The sequence below is a fragment of the Chiloscyllium punctatum genome, chromosome 11 (genome assembly GCF_047496795.1).
Source record: "Chiloscyllium punctatum isolate Juve2018m chromosome 11, sChiPun1.3, whole genome shotgun sequence".
In the NCBI taxonomy this organism is placed as follows: Eukaryota; Metazoa; Chordata; class Chondrichthyes; order Orectolobiformes; family Hemiscylliidae; genus Chiloscyllium; species Chiloscyllium punctatum.
Window position 1 is genome coordinate 100,997,728 of NC_092749.1, and position 13,428 is coordinate 101,011,155.

The following is a 13,428-nucleotide window of genomic DNA, read 5'->3' on the forward strand; positions in this document are numbered from 1 at the left end:
CAAAACTATTAAGTGTCACCCTGAAAAGAATCTGCTCATACAAGAACTTAACTGACACTCACCTGCAACGTTGATTGAACACCAGCCTGAATATTTGCATTTTCCTCTTCAAAAACACAGCCCCGATTGATGGCATTTGTAAAAGAGTATGTTCTTCCCCAGCTAGACGTACGCCGATGCCTTGACTGCTGAATGGTCTTAAAAGCAGAAAAAGAGATTTTATGTTAAGATGTGCAAACCTCTGAAGATAGCAAACTTCATTTTCAATTTTGTAATTAATCTACCAACACTAAAACAGTCAAAATGCCAATCATTCTATAAATCACCACTTCTCACTGTACCATCCAATGAACAGCAAACTTATTTCGATAAATTACAATTGAATAAATCTATACAGTTTCCATAATGCATGAAGTCTGGAGATTTGCCTAGAACACCATATCGTAGTCAGATTTCAGTGTTGAATAATAAGGTCTTAGGCCATTCTTGTTCAAATGCATTTACTGAGTATCTACTGTTTATAGCTCTTACAAGATGCAAGCACTAAACATATAGGGCACACCTGACAAAAAAAATACAGAAAGAGGGCAAAACTCAAAGCACAAAAATAATGTTCACAGACAAAATCCCTCAAGATATATTAACATAAATGTTAGCTGAAGAATGTAAACTTTATACTATCAAGCCGCAGGATCTGGGCATCATTACTGTCCATTCATATTCCCATCAAAAAGGTTTGTTGGACCATTTCAGAGCGTACTTGAGAGTTAACCACATTACTGTGGGTGTTTACAGCAATGATGGTATCATGGCCACTATTACAGAAACTAATTTTTAAATTCCAAATTTGTATTAATTTAGTGTAAATTCCACGAGCTGCCATCAGACTTGAATCTGTGTTCTCACAGCAGTATGTCACATCTGGGATATACATCCACAAATAAATGAAAAATATACCTCCTTCCATTAATGCCCTGAACAATTTATCACGATTAATATATATTCAAACTGACAAATTTGAAAAAATAACCCTGAATTGATAGCAGTTTTAGAAATCCAGTTTTGCCACCTGGGTGACTTCTACATTAATAGCCATATACCTGTTTTAAAACCATAGATGATTTCACATGACAACTGCACTGCAAGTTTCATTATTTCTTAAACAAGAACTTGGGTACAACTAAATTGGAGTACATACAAGATGGCCTTACAAAATAAATTGTGTTATTTTGGGAAATATTATCCAAATATGTTAAATATGGCATACAAACTTAATCAAGTGAAATAAATTTCTATACTATTGAATCAAATGGTATTCTGAATGCACAATTCACCATAGTTCTCAGGAATATAAAGAATAAGAGGGAGAATCAACATGCATTTGTATATAATACCTGTCACAAACAGAAATGCACAAATGAGCAAATAATCTGTTTTTGTGATGTTGACTGAGGGATATTTATCGGCCAGACCATCAGGATAACCTCTTTGCTCTTCTTCTAAATGGTAGCCATAGAATCATTTTCACCTTTCTAAAAGCTGAGACAGGGCCTCAAAGGGCACCATTTCAAATAGTGCAGCATTCGTTCAGTAATGCATGCATGGATTCTCTGCAAATACAACAGATTCTTTACATTTGGTATTGTTCCATCTCACTCTTATAAAAATCTCCACTTTGAACTGCCAAGTTTGGGACTGTTTCCTTGCTTTCTTTTTTGAGGGGAGGGAGGTATCAGAGTATTTCCAAGACAGAGAAACACTTTTTCGTTACAAAAAGCCACTTTAGCATCAGGTACTATGAAGTACAAACAAACTGCAGAATATGTTCCTGACACAAGAATGCCTTCAGCCTACTCTCAGTAGCACATCCATGCCGCATTTATTGAATCAATCATTCTGACTCAACTGTAAATCTCCTAGCTGTTCTGCATTAACTTTCACTCCATCACCTAATGTTTGGATTAAAATGCAAATCCTAGAGAAAAGAGGCTTAACTAATACAGATGGGCCAAGAAATCAACAGCTTTGTATTTTTGCTTTACATCAACCAAAAAATCATAAATGGTATGAAAAATAGCAAAATGGTCAATTGCTCAAAGATACATTTGAAAATTCTTATTTACCTCTTTACTATCAGTCAGCAATACAGAAAGATGCTCTGTATGGTCAACAACATCATCATCTGTTTCTGACTTTTCTGGCTCAGCCATAAATGGAGGTTTGTTTTCATGCAAGATCCATTTGCGATAAACCTTAACAATTTTTTTTATTGCTGATGCTTCACAAGATGGTAGAAGAAAACCCTAAAAAAATATATACCAATTAGATGCACAAGTTCTATTAATAATCACATCAAACAAAATAAATCATCAAATAAATGATAGGAAGCACCTCCAATTGACTGGCTTACTAAAATCCTTCCAATCATTTATTAATTGACAAATTAAAATAACATTTTGTGAAACAATTGTTCTAAACAACGGGAGTTTCTTCAAACTAATTCAAAACGTAAGAAGAAATAGGAGGAGTAATGCAAGCTAAGTGACATGTGGTGATGATGGATCACTCATTTAAGCAGTACTTTTTATATAGCAGCATTTTGCTATGACAGTCGTTATTGGTAACTATTCAACTCATCAAATTTGCCTCAATTCCGATGGAAGTAGCAAAAGTGAAATTTGGCAAAGAATTACACATACAGCTTTTTTTTTAATACTGACTGTTTTATAGAGACAAATCTACCTGCCTAAGCCATTACCAATTCATGGTATTGAGACTATTATAGTAACCAGACACTTCAGCACATTCTGACATTCTGAACTGGTTTTCAGACATCTCAGTTTGAAAGGACACCTATTGAAGGCAATTCAAAATGAATAGGCCTACCAGATTAAAGTTGCTTCAGTTCGACATTCCTTCTCTGAGCACTAGATCATTGAAATGCTTGATGGAACAAAGTCTACCTACGCTTGTAATATAAATTGGAAAATTGAAACAAACCTCAATCCAGGCAAACCTTCAGTGGTGTCATTTCCTGTGGTAATGTCATTCTAAAAAACAGAAATGACACTACCCTGGGAAATGACACCATCAACCTAAGAAACCTAAACACATAAATAGAAAGTGGGTCACTAACACCAGTGCTTCACCGGAGGCTCACTGATGATGTTACCTAGTATGGTGATGAAATGTCTGAAAATGAACCTTCCAGGTCAGCGAGCAAACTTACATCCAGAACATCAACCTGAGCTACAAATCTTCTCAAAACTCGCTAACACACCAGTATATTAGTTGCCAAAACTTTTGACAGATTGAACAGTAAGCTTTCAAAGTTCAGGAAAATATCTGGTTTAAATGCTGTCATTAATTTTAACTGTCTGGTCACTTACAGTCCAAAGATGTGCAGGTCAGGTGAATTGGCCATGCTAAATTGCCCGTAGTGTTAGGTAAAGGGGTAAATGTAGGGGGATGGGTGGGTTGCGCTTCGGCGGGTCGGTGTGGACTTGTTGGACCGAAGGGCCTGTTTCCACACTGTAAGTAATCTAATCTAATCTAATCTAATCTTACTGTCGAGGACTTTGAGAAAAGAATAGCGCTTCCTAAAAAGCCATTAAACATTCACACTTTAAAGGGGGGATGAATTTACTTCTGAGCCAGGACCTGGAAAGCTGTAATTCAAACCTACTGAAGTCAAACTTAAAACCCTGCTCAGGAATAAGCAGAATCTAAGTAGATTCCATTGGCCAACTAAATAAGCTTGAAAGCAGAGTTAGAAGTCGTGAATTAGCACACTTGTTCAGGGGATAGATCAATAGAGACACAGTGACAGACATTTAACTGAATATTTCAGAGTACTCAGAATAAACATATTCCTGCTCGGAAAAAAACTTCTAAACAGAGGATCCACCATCTATGACTAGTTAAGGAAGTTTGGTAGAGAATTAAACTTAAGAGGAAAGCATATAACTGCAAAAAGATGAGTGGCAGTTCAGATGACTGGTCAGAATTTGAAGAATGATAGAATGGCCAAAAGGTTAATCAGGAGGAAGAAATTAGACTATAGGGCAAAGCAAACTAGGAATGTTAAAACAAATACTAAGAGTTTCTGCAGGTAATTAAGTAAAAGAGAAGTAAAGCAAGCACTGGTCCTCTAGAAAGTGAAAGTGAGAACAGTGACGTATTAGTAAAGAAGGAAACGGTGAGTGAAACTAATTTTGTTGCTGTCTTCACAATAGAAGGTACAAAAAAATTCCAGTAATATCTATAAATTAGAGGTTAGAAGAGAGAGAGGAACTTAGTGAAACTATTATCAGGAAGGAAGTAGTACAAAGCAAATTGATGGAGCTGTAAACTGACAAGTCTCCAGGTCCAGATGAACTTCATTCTAGGGAACAAAAGAGATTGTTAGTGAAGTTAATTATCCAAAAACCCCTATATCCAGGCAAGGTTCCAATATATTGCAAATGAGCAAATAATTTAATTGATTGAAGTAGTGAAGGAGGCAGAAAAGAGTGAACAAAAGGTCTGTTAGCTTGATGTCTCCCATGGGAGATGTGATGGAATCAATCACACTTCAAAAAAACTCAATGTAATTGGGAAGACTCTGCACAATTTTGTCAAAGGGAAGTCATGCTTAATCAAATTATTCGAGTTCTTGAAGGAGTAACATGCAGGATAAAGAACAGCCTGTGAACATATTATACTTGGATTTCTAGAAGGCATTTGATAAAATGCCACAAATGTTATTTTGGAAAGTAAAAGCTCATTGTGTTTAGGGAATACAACAGGTTACCATGGATAGAAGACTGGCTAACTGACAGAAATCAGAATAAGCAAAAATAAGTTTTGGATTGGCAGGATGTAATAAGTTCTGAGGGCTCTGTACTGGGGTCTCAATTTTTTTTTTACAATTTACATCAATGACTTAGGTGAGTGAAGTCAAGGCATGGCAGCAAAATTTCTAGATGACATTAAAACAAGCAAGAAGGTACACTGTGAAGGAAGTTGCGGGCAAGTATAGGTGGGTTGAGTCAGCAGGCAAAGATCTGGTAAATGGAGTATATGTGTGAAAATGTGAAGCTTTTCATTTTACCAGAAAGAATAAAATAAAAGTATTAGTTAAGTGGTGAACAACTCAATTGCTATGAAGATGTGGTTATAATATACCTTTAAGAGAGTAAAAACTAGCAGTAACAGCATCGAGTGTTCTTAATAAGACATACTAACGCGCTCTAGCTACTGGGGTAGCTGGTTGCCTGAAAATGACAAAACAGATTCAAATTAGGCCAATCAGTTTGAATTGAGTATATTGAAAATCTTAAAAGCCAATGACAATCTGATGCTTTGGGGTATAAGACCAGGGAAAATTGAACAGTTAGGAGGAGAACTGCCATCAGACAAAGAGCTGTAGACTGCTAGTCAGAACTCTGAGAGGTACCTGTCCAGAGTTTGCAGAGAGAAAAACCTCAACACTGACCTGGAGAGCCAATCTACCGATAAAGATAAAGAGAAGATTTGACCACTGGCTGGTTTTAAAATTTGAATTTTTCTGTAATTCTTAATTGGGGGGTTTTATCGGACTGGTATTACGGAAGGGGAGATAAAGATAGGTTACAGAAAGGAGTTGTAAATAGTTGTTAGTTAATTATTCTCTGTTATATTTTAAGAAATAAAGTTGTTAATTTTTACTTTAAATAATTCTTGGCCACTTGAATTTTTACAATTACTGTGCAGGATAAATGTTTTCTATGGTGCTGGTTTTAAATTAAGCAGGAAGGTTTACCCCGTGCCGTAACACAATTCAGTGATGCAGAGAAATGGAAGTGTTCTCTTTCTAGTTCATGAGTCACAGCAAGTTATGTGCAGATACAGCATGTTATCGAGGAGGCCTAATGGCACGTTATCCTTTATTATACGAGGGATATTTAAGGAAGGATATAAATGCAATGAAGGGGGTTGACTAAACTGATATCACTAACACGTAGGTTGACTTAGGGTGTACAGGCTAGGCAATTTCAACAGTGAGGGGTGGCTTGATGTGTGTTTAAGATCCTGAATAAGTTTGATATATTGAGTGTGAAAAGGCCAAAGATCCTCATTTTGTGGGTATGTCTGGAAATAGGGATATTGTTTTAAAATTTGGGGTCCCTGTTTCAGATCAGGGATGAGGAGATTTTCTTTCTCAGCTTGTTGGACACATTTGGAATGCTCTGCCTCAAAACGTGGTAGAGGCAGACCATGAGGTATTTTTAAGACAGAGGTGGATTCCTGTCAGGCAGTGGTTATCAGGGATAGATGGAAATGCAGCATTCAAAACACAGACAGATAAGCCATCTTAATGAATGGCAAAGTAGGTTCGAAGGACTAAATGGATTATTCCTACTTCTAGTTTGTATGTTCATATCAAGAGTAGGGTTTCATGTAAAAGTCACTAGAGAAAACTAGCATTTGCTGAATTCAAGAAGGTCAAAGGGATATAGTTGCATGAGGAGATAGTGTTTTTGCAAGTTCATTAAGATTGTTCAGTCTGAATCAAGCTATATTTTTCAATTGAGGCATTTAATAGGGTATTAGAAAATTATTATACAAATAAATAAGATGCAAGGACATGGAAAAAGAAAGGCAGGAGAATGGCACTAAGTTACAAAGCTCATTTGAAGAGTCGATGCTGACAAAATGGGCCAAATGAACTAATATGTTTAAGCATTTTCTAAATACTGTATCCAAGCACAGTACTAGCATGACTGGTCCACCAGAGGGTGTTGTACCTTCATGTAAAACAAGTCCTCATGATTCTACAAGTTGCACACACTTAATGTTGAATCTTGGAAATCTCGAGAATGTTTTCACTTCTTCATGAATATTAATGATTGTAGAAAATTTTCATATTTCAGCCATTTCCCACATTTTCACTTTCACCCCTTTCCCTACTCCCAGAACTGCAATAGAGTTCCACTTGTCATTCCTTTTCATCCCACCAGCCAAATATCAACCTGTGCTGTTTACATATCCTCCAGGGAGATGCCACAACCAAACCAACCACAATCAGCATTCTGAAGAGACCGTCCTCAGCACGAGACACTGTCCTACACTCTTCATCAACACCTCATCATCGTCCCATGTAATCATAGAAGATGTAACACCTGCTTTTTCACTTCTCCCGACTGTCCAAGGCCCCAAATGTACCTTTTAGTGAATCAGCAGTTTACTTGCACTTATTTCAAGTCAGTACACCGCACTTGTTTCTCACTATGCAGTCTCATCTACAATGGGGAGACCAAACATGGATTAATGATAAAACAAAGAACTGCAGATGCTGGAGATCTGCAACAAAGAAAAACAGAAATTGCTGGAGAAAATCAGCAGGTTTGGCACCAGCTGTGGAGAGAAAACAGAACTTACCATTCTAGGGGCACTGGTCTTGAAACATTAACTGCTTCTCTGCAATTGCTTTGTTACAGATTAAAGGAATATTCACAGATCAATTCCGCTCAGTTTAGAAGCATAACTCCACATTTCAAGTTAATTGCCTTGCTTTCTCACTGACATTTCTGTCCTTGACTTGCTGCAGTTTTCAAAGGTCAATGCAAGCTCAACATCCAAGCCACCTTTCAATTAAGCACTGGAGTCAGTGAGTTCAACAATTTCCTGTACCCTATTTTGTGTTTTTTTAGCTAAGTGCGGCTTTTAAACATTTTATTCATAATTTTGCTTTCAAATGAGCTGTGCATTAGCCTGCCCTGTACTGCAACCATTACCACATTGTTTTTTTTCCATCATATCTTTGTAATTTAGTCCCTTCCGTCCTCTCAGAAACTTGCCCTTATGTTTCTTCCCTCCTCTTCCTCTTTACAGCTACAATTAACTTGTCACATTTCTAACTTCAGTTCTGAACTGGTCATCTTTGACTCAAAACATTAACCTGGTTTCTCCTTCTACTTATTCTGCCAAACCAAAACGTCTCCAGCATTTTTGTTCCATATCAGATTTCATGCATCTGCAGTGCTTTACTCTTAATTTCATGTTCACCTGGACAAAATACCTTGAACAGAATGATCAAAAAGTAGATGCCCTATAATAGAGTTCCATGTCTTTTTATTTATTTATGGGTGGCACGGTGGCTCAGTGGTTAGCACTGCTGCCTCACAATACCAGAGACCTGGGTTCAATTCCCATCTCGGGCAACTGTCTGCGTGCAGTTTGCACGTTCTCCCCATGTCTGCGTGGGTTTCCTCAGGGTGCTCTGGTTTCCTCCCACAGTCCAAAGATGTGCAGGTTAGATGAACTGGCCATGCTAAATTGCCCAAAGTGTTAGGTGCATTAGTCAGGGGTGAATGTAGTGGAATGGGTCTGGGTGGGTTGCTCTTCAGAGGGTCTGTGTGGACTCGTTGGGCTGAAAGGCCTGTTTCCACACTGTCGGGAATCTAATCTAAATGCATGGGTACAGTGATCTTGTGTAATCATAAAATTCTAGTAGTTTGAGTAGACTATTAAAATATAAACCTGCACCTCTCAAAGTATGCAATATCCAAATACTCTGGAAAAATAGGACGGGTTTTGTAATTGCAAAGAAACTTTGTGGCTGGTACTTACAGTCATAGAGTTATACAGCATGGAAACAGACCCTTCAGTCCAACTTGTCCATGCCAATCAGATATACTAAATTAACCTAGTCCCATTTGGCAGCATTTGGCTCATATCCCTCTAAACCTTTCCTAATCATGTGCCCATCCAGATGCATTTTAAATGTTCTAATTGTAACAGCCTCCACCACTTCTGCTGGCATAAATGCACCACCCTCTGCATGAAAAAGTTGCTCCTTAGGTCCCTCTTGAATCGTTCCCCTCTCACCTTAAACCTACACCCTCTAGATTTGGACTCCCCTACCCTGGGGAAATTCACCCTATCTATGCCCCTCTATAAGGTCACTTCTTAACCTCCAACGCTCCAGGGAAAATAGCCCAAGCTATTTTCCACCTTCGAGGAGCTGTGAACCCCAAGGTCTCTTTGTTCAGCAACATTCCCCAGGACCCTACCATTAAATTTATGTCCTGCTCTAATTTGCCTTACCAAAATGCAACACCTCATACTTACCTAAATTAAATTCCATCTGTTACCCCTTGGGCCATCTGACCAAGATCCATTGTACCGGAGATAACCGTCTTCACCATTTATGACACCACTAATTTTGGTATCACTTGCAAACTTACTAATGACTGATTAACAAATCAGAGTTTAACTCTGGAAAATTTTCATTTTGTTCATCACATGATCTATTTTAATAATTCTGCCGAGAGATGCTCCAGGTGAATGATTCATGTTATGTCTCAGGAAATCTAATTGAAAGGGATAGTGTTATAATATTTCAATCAGACTAGCCCCCTATCTGGTCAGTAAAAATGGATTTGGAAGAATTTACCTAACTTGCAGCACTCTCAATCTTGGTCTAAGACTGAAAAAAAATCACTATACTCACGGCAATGTTTCAGCATTGGTCCTTAACATTTCAAAATTCTTGATGCATACTATTTTAGCTACTTTCACCTTACCTACGAAGTAGCACTAAGTACATAACTTAGAAATTGATTCTCACATCTACTGGAGCACAAAGCAAATCAAGCATTTGGTTCTCTTTATTTCAATATAGTTTTTCCTGGAACAAATCACTAGCCTGTAAACAAAGGCTTTGGCTTGAAAGGTTGCACTTTCCATCAGCATTGCATGACCAAGAGAATTTCCCATAGGCACAACTGAACGATTTGCAGTGGGTAACATGTTTGATCATGTAATGAATGCACCTTCCATGGCCATCAAATCCCATAATTGGATTCAAAGCTAGAACTTCTTGCAAAAGGAGACTACCTTCTGCACCATAAGACCTCTATCGCATGTATGACTTCCCCCGAAATACAAACATCAGATCATTACAAACAGGTGCACGTCATCACAGTAAAATAAGTTCTTAATAGAAGTATGCTGAACACAATTAAGCTTCTCTTCTCCATCATTTCACTCAACGGTTTTAATCACTGGTATCGCTGCCTGACAGTTCTTTGGAGATTCCATGATTGAATGTGCTTTAAGGCTGTGCTAAAGAGAATTCTGACTTACTGGATACCTAAAAAGGTATCTTTTTTTTTAAATTGAAGAAACCATTCTCAACATGGTTACTTTCCTTACATTGGTAACAACTCCACAATTATGACGTTCAGACACATGTTTCCAGTGCTAAAAGGGTTGAAGCAGTCCTCACAAGCAAAGCTGCTTGACAAAGTTGTAGGAATATGGAAATGCCCTTGAGTGGCATAAAATATTATCATCCTATTCACTGGGGTTGCAGAAAAACCCAGTACTTGCTTCTGCAGTCAGCACAATTCAAAACCATGCTGAATACAGAGCTTCACAAGAACTATCTACTCCATTTCAGGCATCAACATAGTACTTTACAAAACATTACATATTACTTACCATGCCTATAGAGTTAGCTCTGAGAAAAGACTATCATCCTGTGTTCTTTTGTATACATCTACCCAACAGTGTTACTTCAGTAAATATCAGGGTACAAGGAATCTGAATAAAAACCAAAAGAACTGCGGATGCTGTAAACCACAAACAAAAACAGAAGTTGCGAGAAAAGCTCAGCAGATCTGGCAGAGAACAGAAATCAAAGTTAACGTTTCAGGTCTGGTGACCCTTCCTTTGAATTTCCTCCAGTTCTGAGGAAGGGTCACCGGATCCGAAATGTTAACTTTGATTATTCTTCACTGATGCTGCCAGATCTGCTGAGCTTTTCCAGCAACTTCTGTTTTTGTTTTAGGGAATCTGATATGTCCATTTTACAACAGTTCAATTCTTCTAATCTTTCCAAATTCAGTTATTACATCACCTAACTTAAATATTTATAGAAGATTACACAAATGTGATTATGTCAATCATCTCCCCCAAAGAGATAATTATTTATTTAACTGCAACGCGCTCTCTCAGACTGGAAATTAATAAACTAACTGAACAAAGGACAAGTAAGTCTAAGTGTAAGACAGTCTTGAAACTCAAACTTGGAGTATTTTAATTTCTCATGGGCTGCAACTTGCAAAAGCTTTTCCTGAAAACCATAACACACAACAATCCATATAAACAGAGTAGTTGCTACCAAAAAATGAGATTTTTGAAGCTTCTCAAATATTATTTTTACCTTACGAATTACAATTGAACATCCTCTCTGTGCCAAGTTATTCTTCTTTTAGAAATGTCAAATCAAAATAAAATCAGTATCCTATGACAAAGCAAATGAATCTTGAATAATTTTATTTACTCTGTACGATTTTGGCCTGCAAGCATAACGTTATTCACAAACTAGTAGTTCTATGGTCATAAAGAATAATGTTCTATATCCACAGATTAAAGCAAACAATTTGATAAAAATAACATTGAAATAAATAAATGAACTCATTTCGGCTCTAACTGGATTGAATTAAAGACACATGAAAAAACTCTTTCATTATTTACCACGTTTATGCAGAAGTCTGCATAATTTATTACGCTGATTGAATTCAATTAGTATTCGGAACTGAATCTTCAAAACATAATGAATATTTTATTTACAATGCACTTTGAGCAAGATATATTTGTAAAATAATTTGTTTACGGCAAGTATGGCTAGTGGTTAAGATACTGGACTAGCAAGGTCACGTTTTCAAATCATAAAACATATTGAACGCAAAAAAAAAATCAATTTGTGAACGAGTACCAGTAGAAAGAAAAATGACCATGAAACATATATAATTGTTCTCAAAATCCACCGATTTATCAAGCTACTTGCAATGGGAACATGTCACTCCAAACCTCCAAAAAATATTAATTTGATTCCAGTACCACACAACATCCCATCTTTATATGACCACTGGGCAAAGATGGATGAGAAATAAATATTACCTTGAAGAATGTAGCCAGAAATGGAGAGGTTAGGCTTTTGTAAAGGGTTACTTTCTAAGAATTGAAATGATGTTTCAACTTGCATTTATTCCAGTTGATGATCCAAAATTGTTTGTTATAGACACTAACAGAGAAGGCCTCATTTTCTATTTCACAGCATCTAAATCTCTCGAACACAAAATACAAACCAAGCTTTTATCCACAAGCAATTAAGCTTCCATACATACGCAATCTTATCAGACTAATCGTCATTTTGACTGATGTTCACATGAGGTTGACACTATTTTGGTTACATCTGAATAATTTCTACAAGTCTTCATGTTCTCCTTTACAATTTAAATCCAATTCATGCTCTTCTTTCCATAACAAACTCCAAATAAACATCTTGGCAAATACAGAACAACCTCCGCTATCCGAAAGTCAATTATCCGAATTTTGAATTATCCGAACAAGATCTCAAGGTCCCGTAAAAATGTTATCAGTTATCCGAACAAAATCCTCCCACCCATCTCGGTCAGATAATCAAGGTTGTTCTGTACCTAATGAAATCTTTGTTACTAATCAATTCAATTTGTTTTTCCAAACTGCTCGACTATAGCAGTGGAGATCAGTTTATAAACTTCCAGATCTGCCTATAATCTGTTATAAACACACAGTGTTTATGAAACAATTCAATACAATTGAAGGCATTTAAATCTGAATGTAATACTCCTGTTTAAATCTCTGCAAGGCTAAAAGCACTGTTTTTCAAACTGCACTTCCTTGCAACAGATTCCAACCTTTTCCCAAGCAGCAGTCTGAAGTTGAGCCAGTTTGCTTGCAACCTTGGTGTCACACTTAATCCAGACATAAGGTTCCAAGCTCTGACTAGTGTTATCACTAGACCATTTATTTTCACGTCCTTAACACTCCAACTTCTTCCCTGCCTCAACTCATCTACTGTTGAAAAGTTGCATTCGGGTTTTCATTACGTTCAGATTATCCTATTCCACACACTACTGCCTGGTCTCTCATATTCTATCTTCTGCAAACTGAAGTCATCCAAATCGCAACAGCCCACATCTCAGCTTGCAGCAAGTCCATTCCCTCTACCATTCCAGTGCTTGCTCCATTGGCTCCCAGCCAATTATCCTCTTTATTTGAAAATTCCAATCCATTTTCTCCATGCCCTCACCCTGCCTACTTCTGTAACCTCCTCCAACCTCAAAATTCTAAGGTATCTTTAGACATTTGAACTGATGCTTCCAGTTGTGTAGGCCCCTCTAATACGCGATCCCCGGAATACTGGGTCTCCATAATTACAAAATGGCATTTTTGCAGCTTATCAAACCTTACTCTAAATTGGGTGCTATGTGCTTCTTACGTTGCAAAAGTAATTACACTTCATTAAGTCCATCATCGGCTGGGAAGTACTTTATCACACCCTTAGAAAAGAAAATGTAAAGTACCATTCACAACCTAAGTTTTCATTATTCACACATAATGATTCATTAAATG

At 37.2% G+C, this 13,428-nt stretch overlaps 1 protein-coding gene across 5 annotated transcripts in view; it reads right to left on the reverse strand.

Moving 5' to 3' along the window:
- Positions 1 to 13,428, reverse strand: part of ralgapa2 (Ral GTPase activating protein catalytic subunit alpha 2) — a 564,918-nt gene that overhangs the window by 403,507 nt on the left and 147,983 nt on the right. For all 5 annotated transcript variants that reach the window (XM_072581416.1, XM_072581412.1, XM_072581414.1 and 2 more), the window contains exons 11-12: positions 2,124 to 2,303; positions 63 to 197 (exon numbers count right to left, since the gene is read on the reverse strand). In XM_072581416.1, coding sequence (XP_072437517.1) covers positions 63 to 197; positions 2,124 to 2,303 — 315 coding nt within the window. The remainder of the gene's footprint in view (positions 1 to 62; positions 198 to 2,123; positions 2,304 to 13,428) is intronic.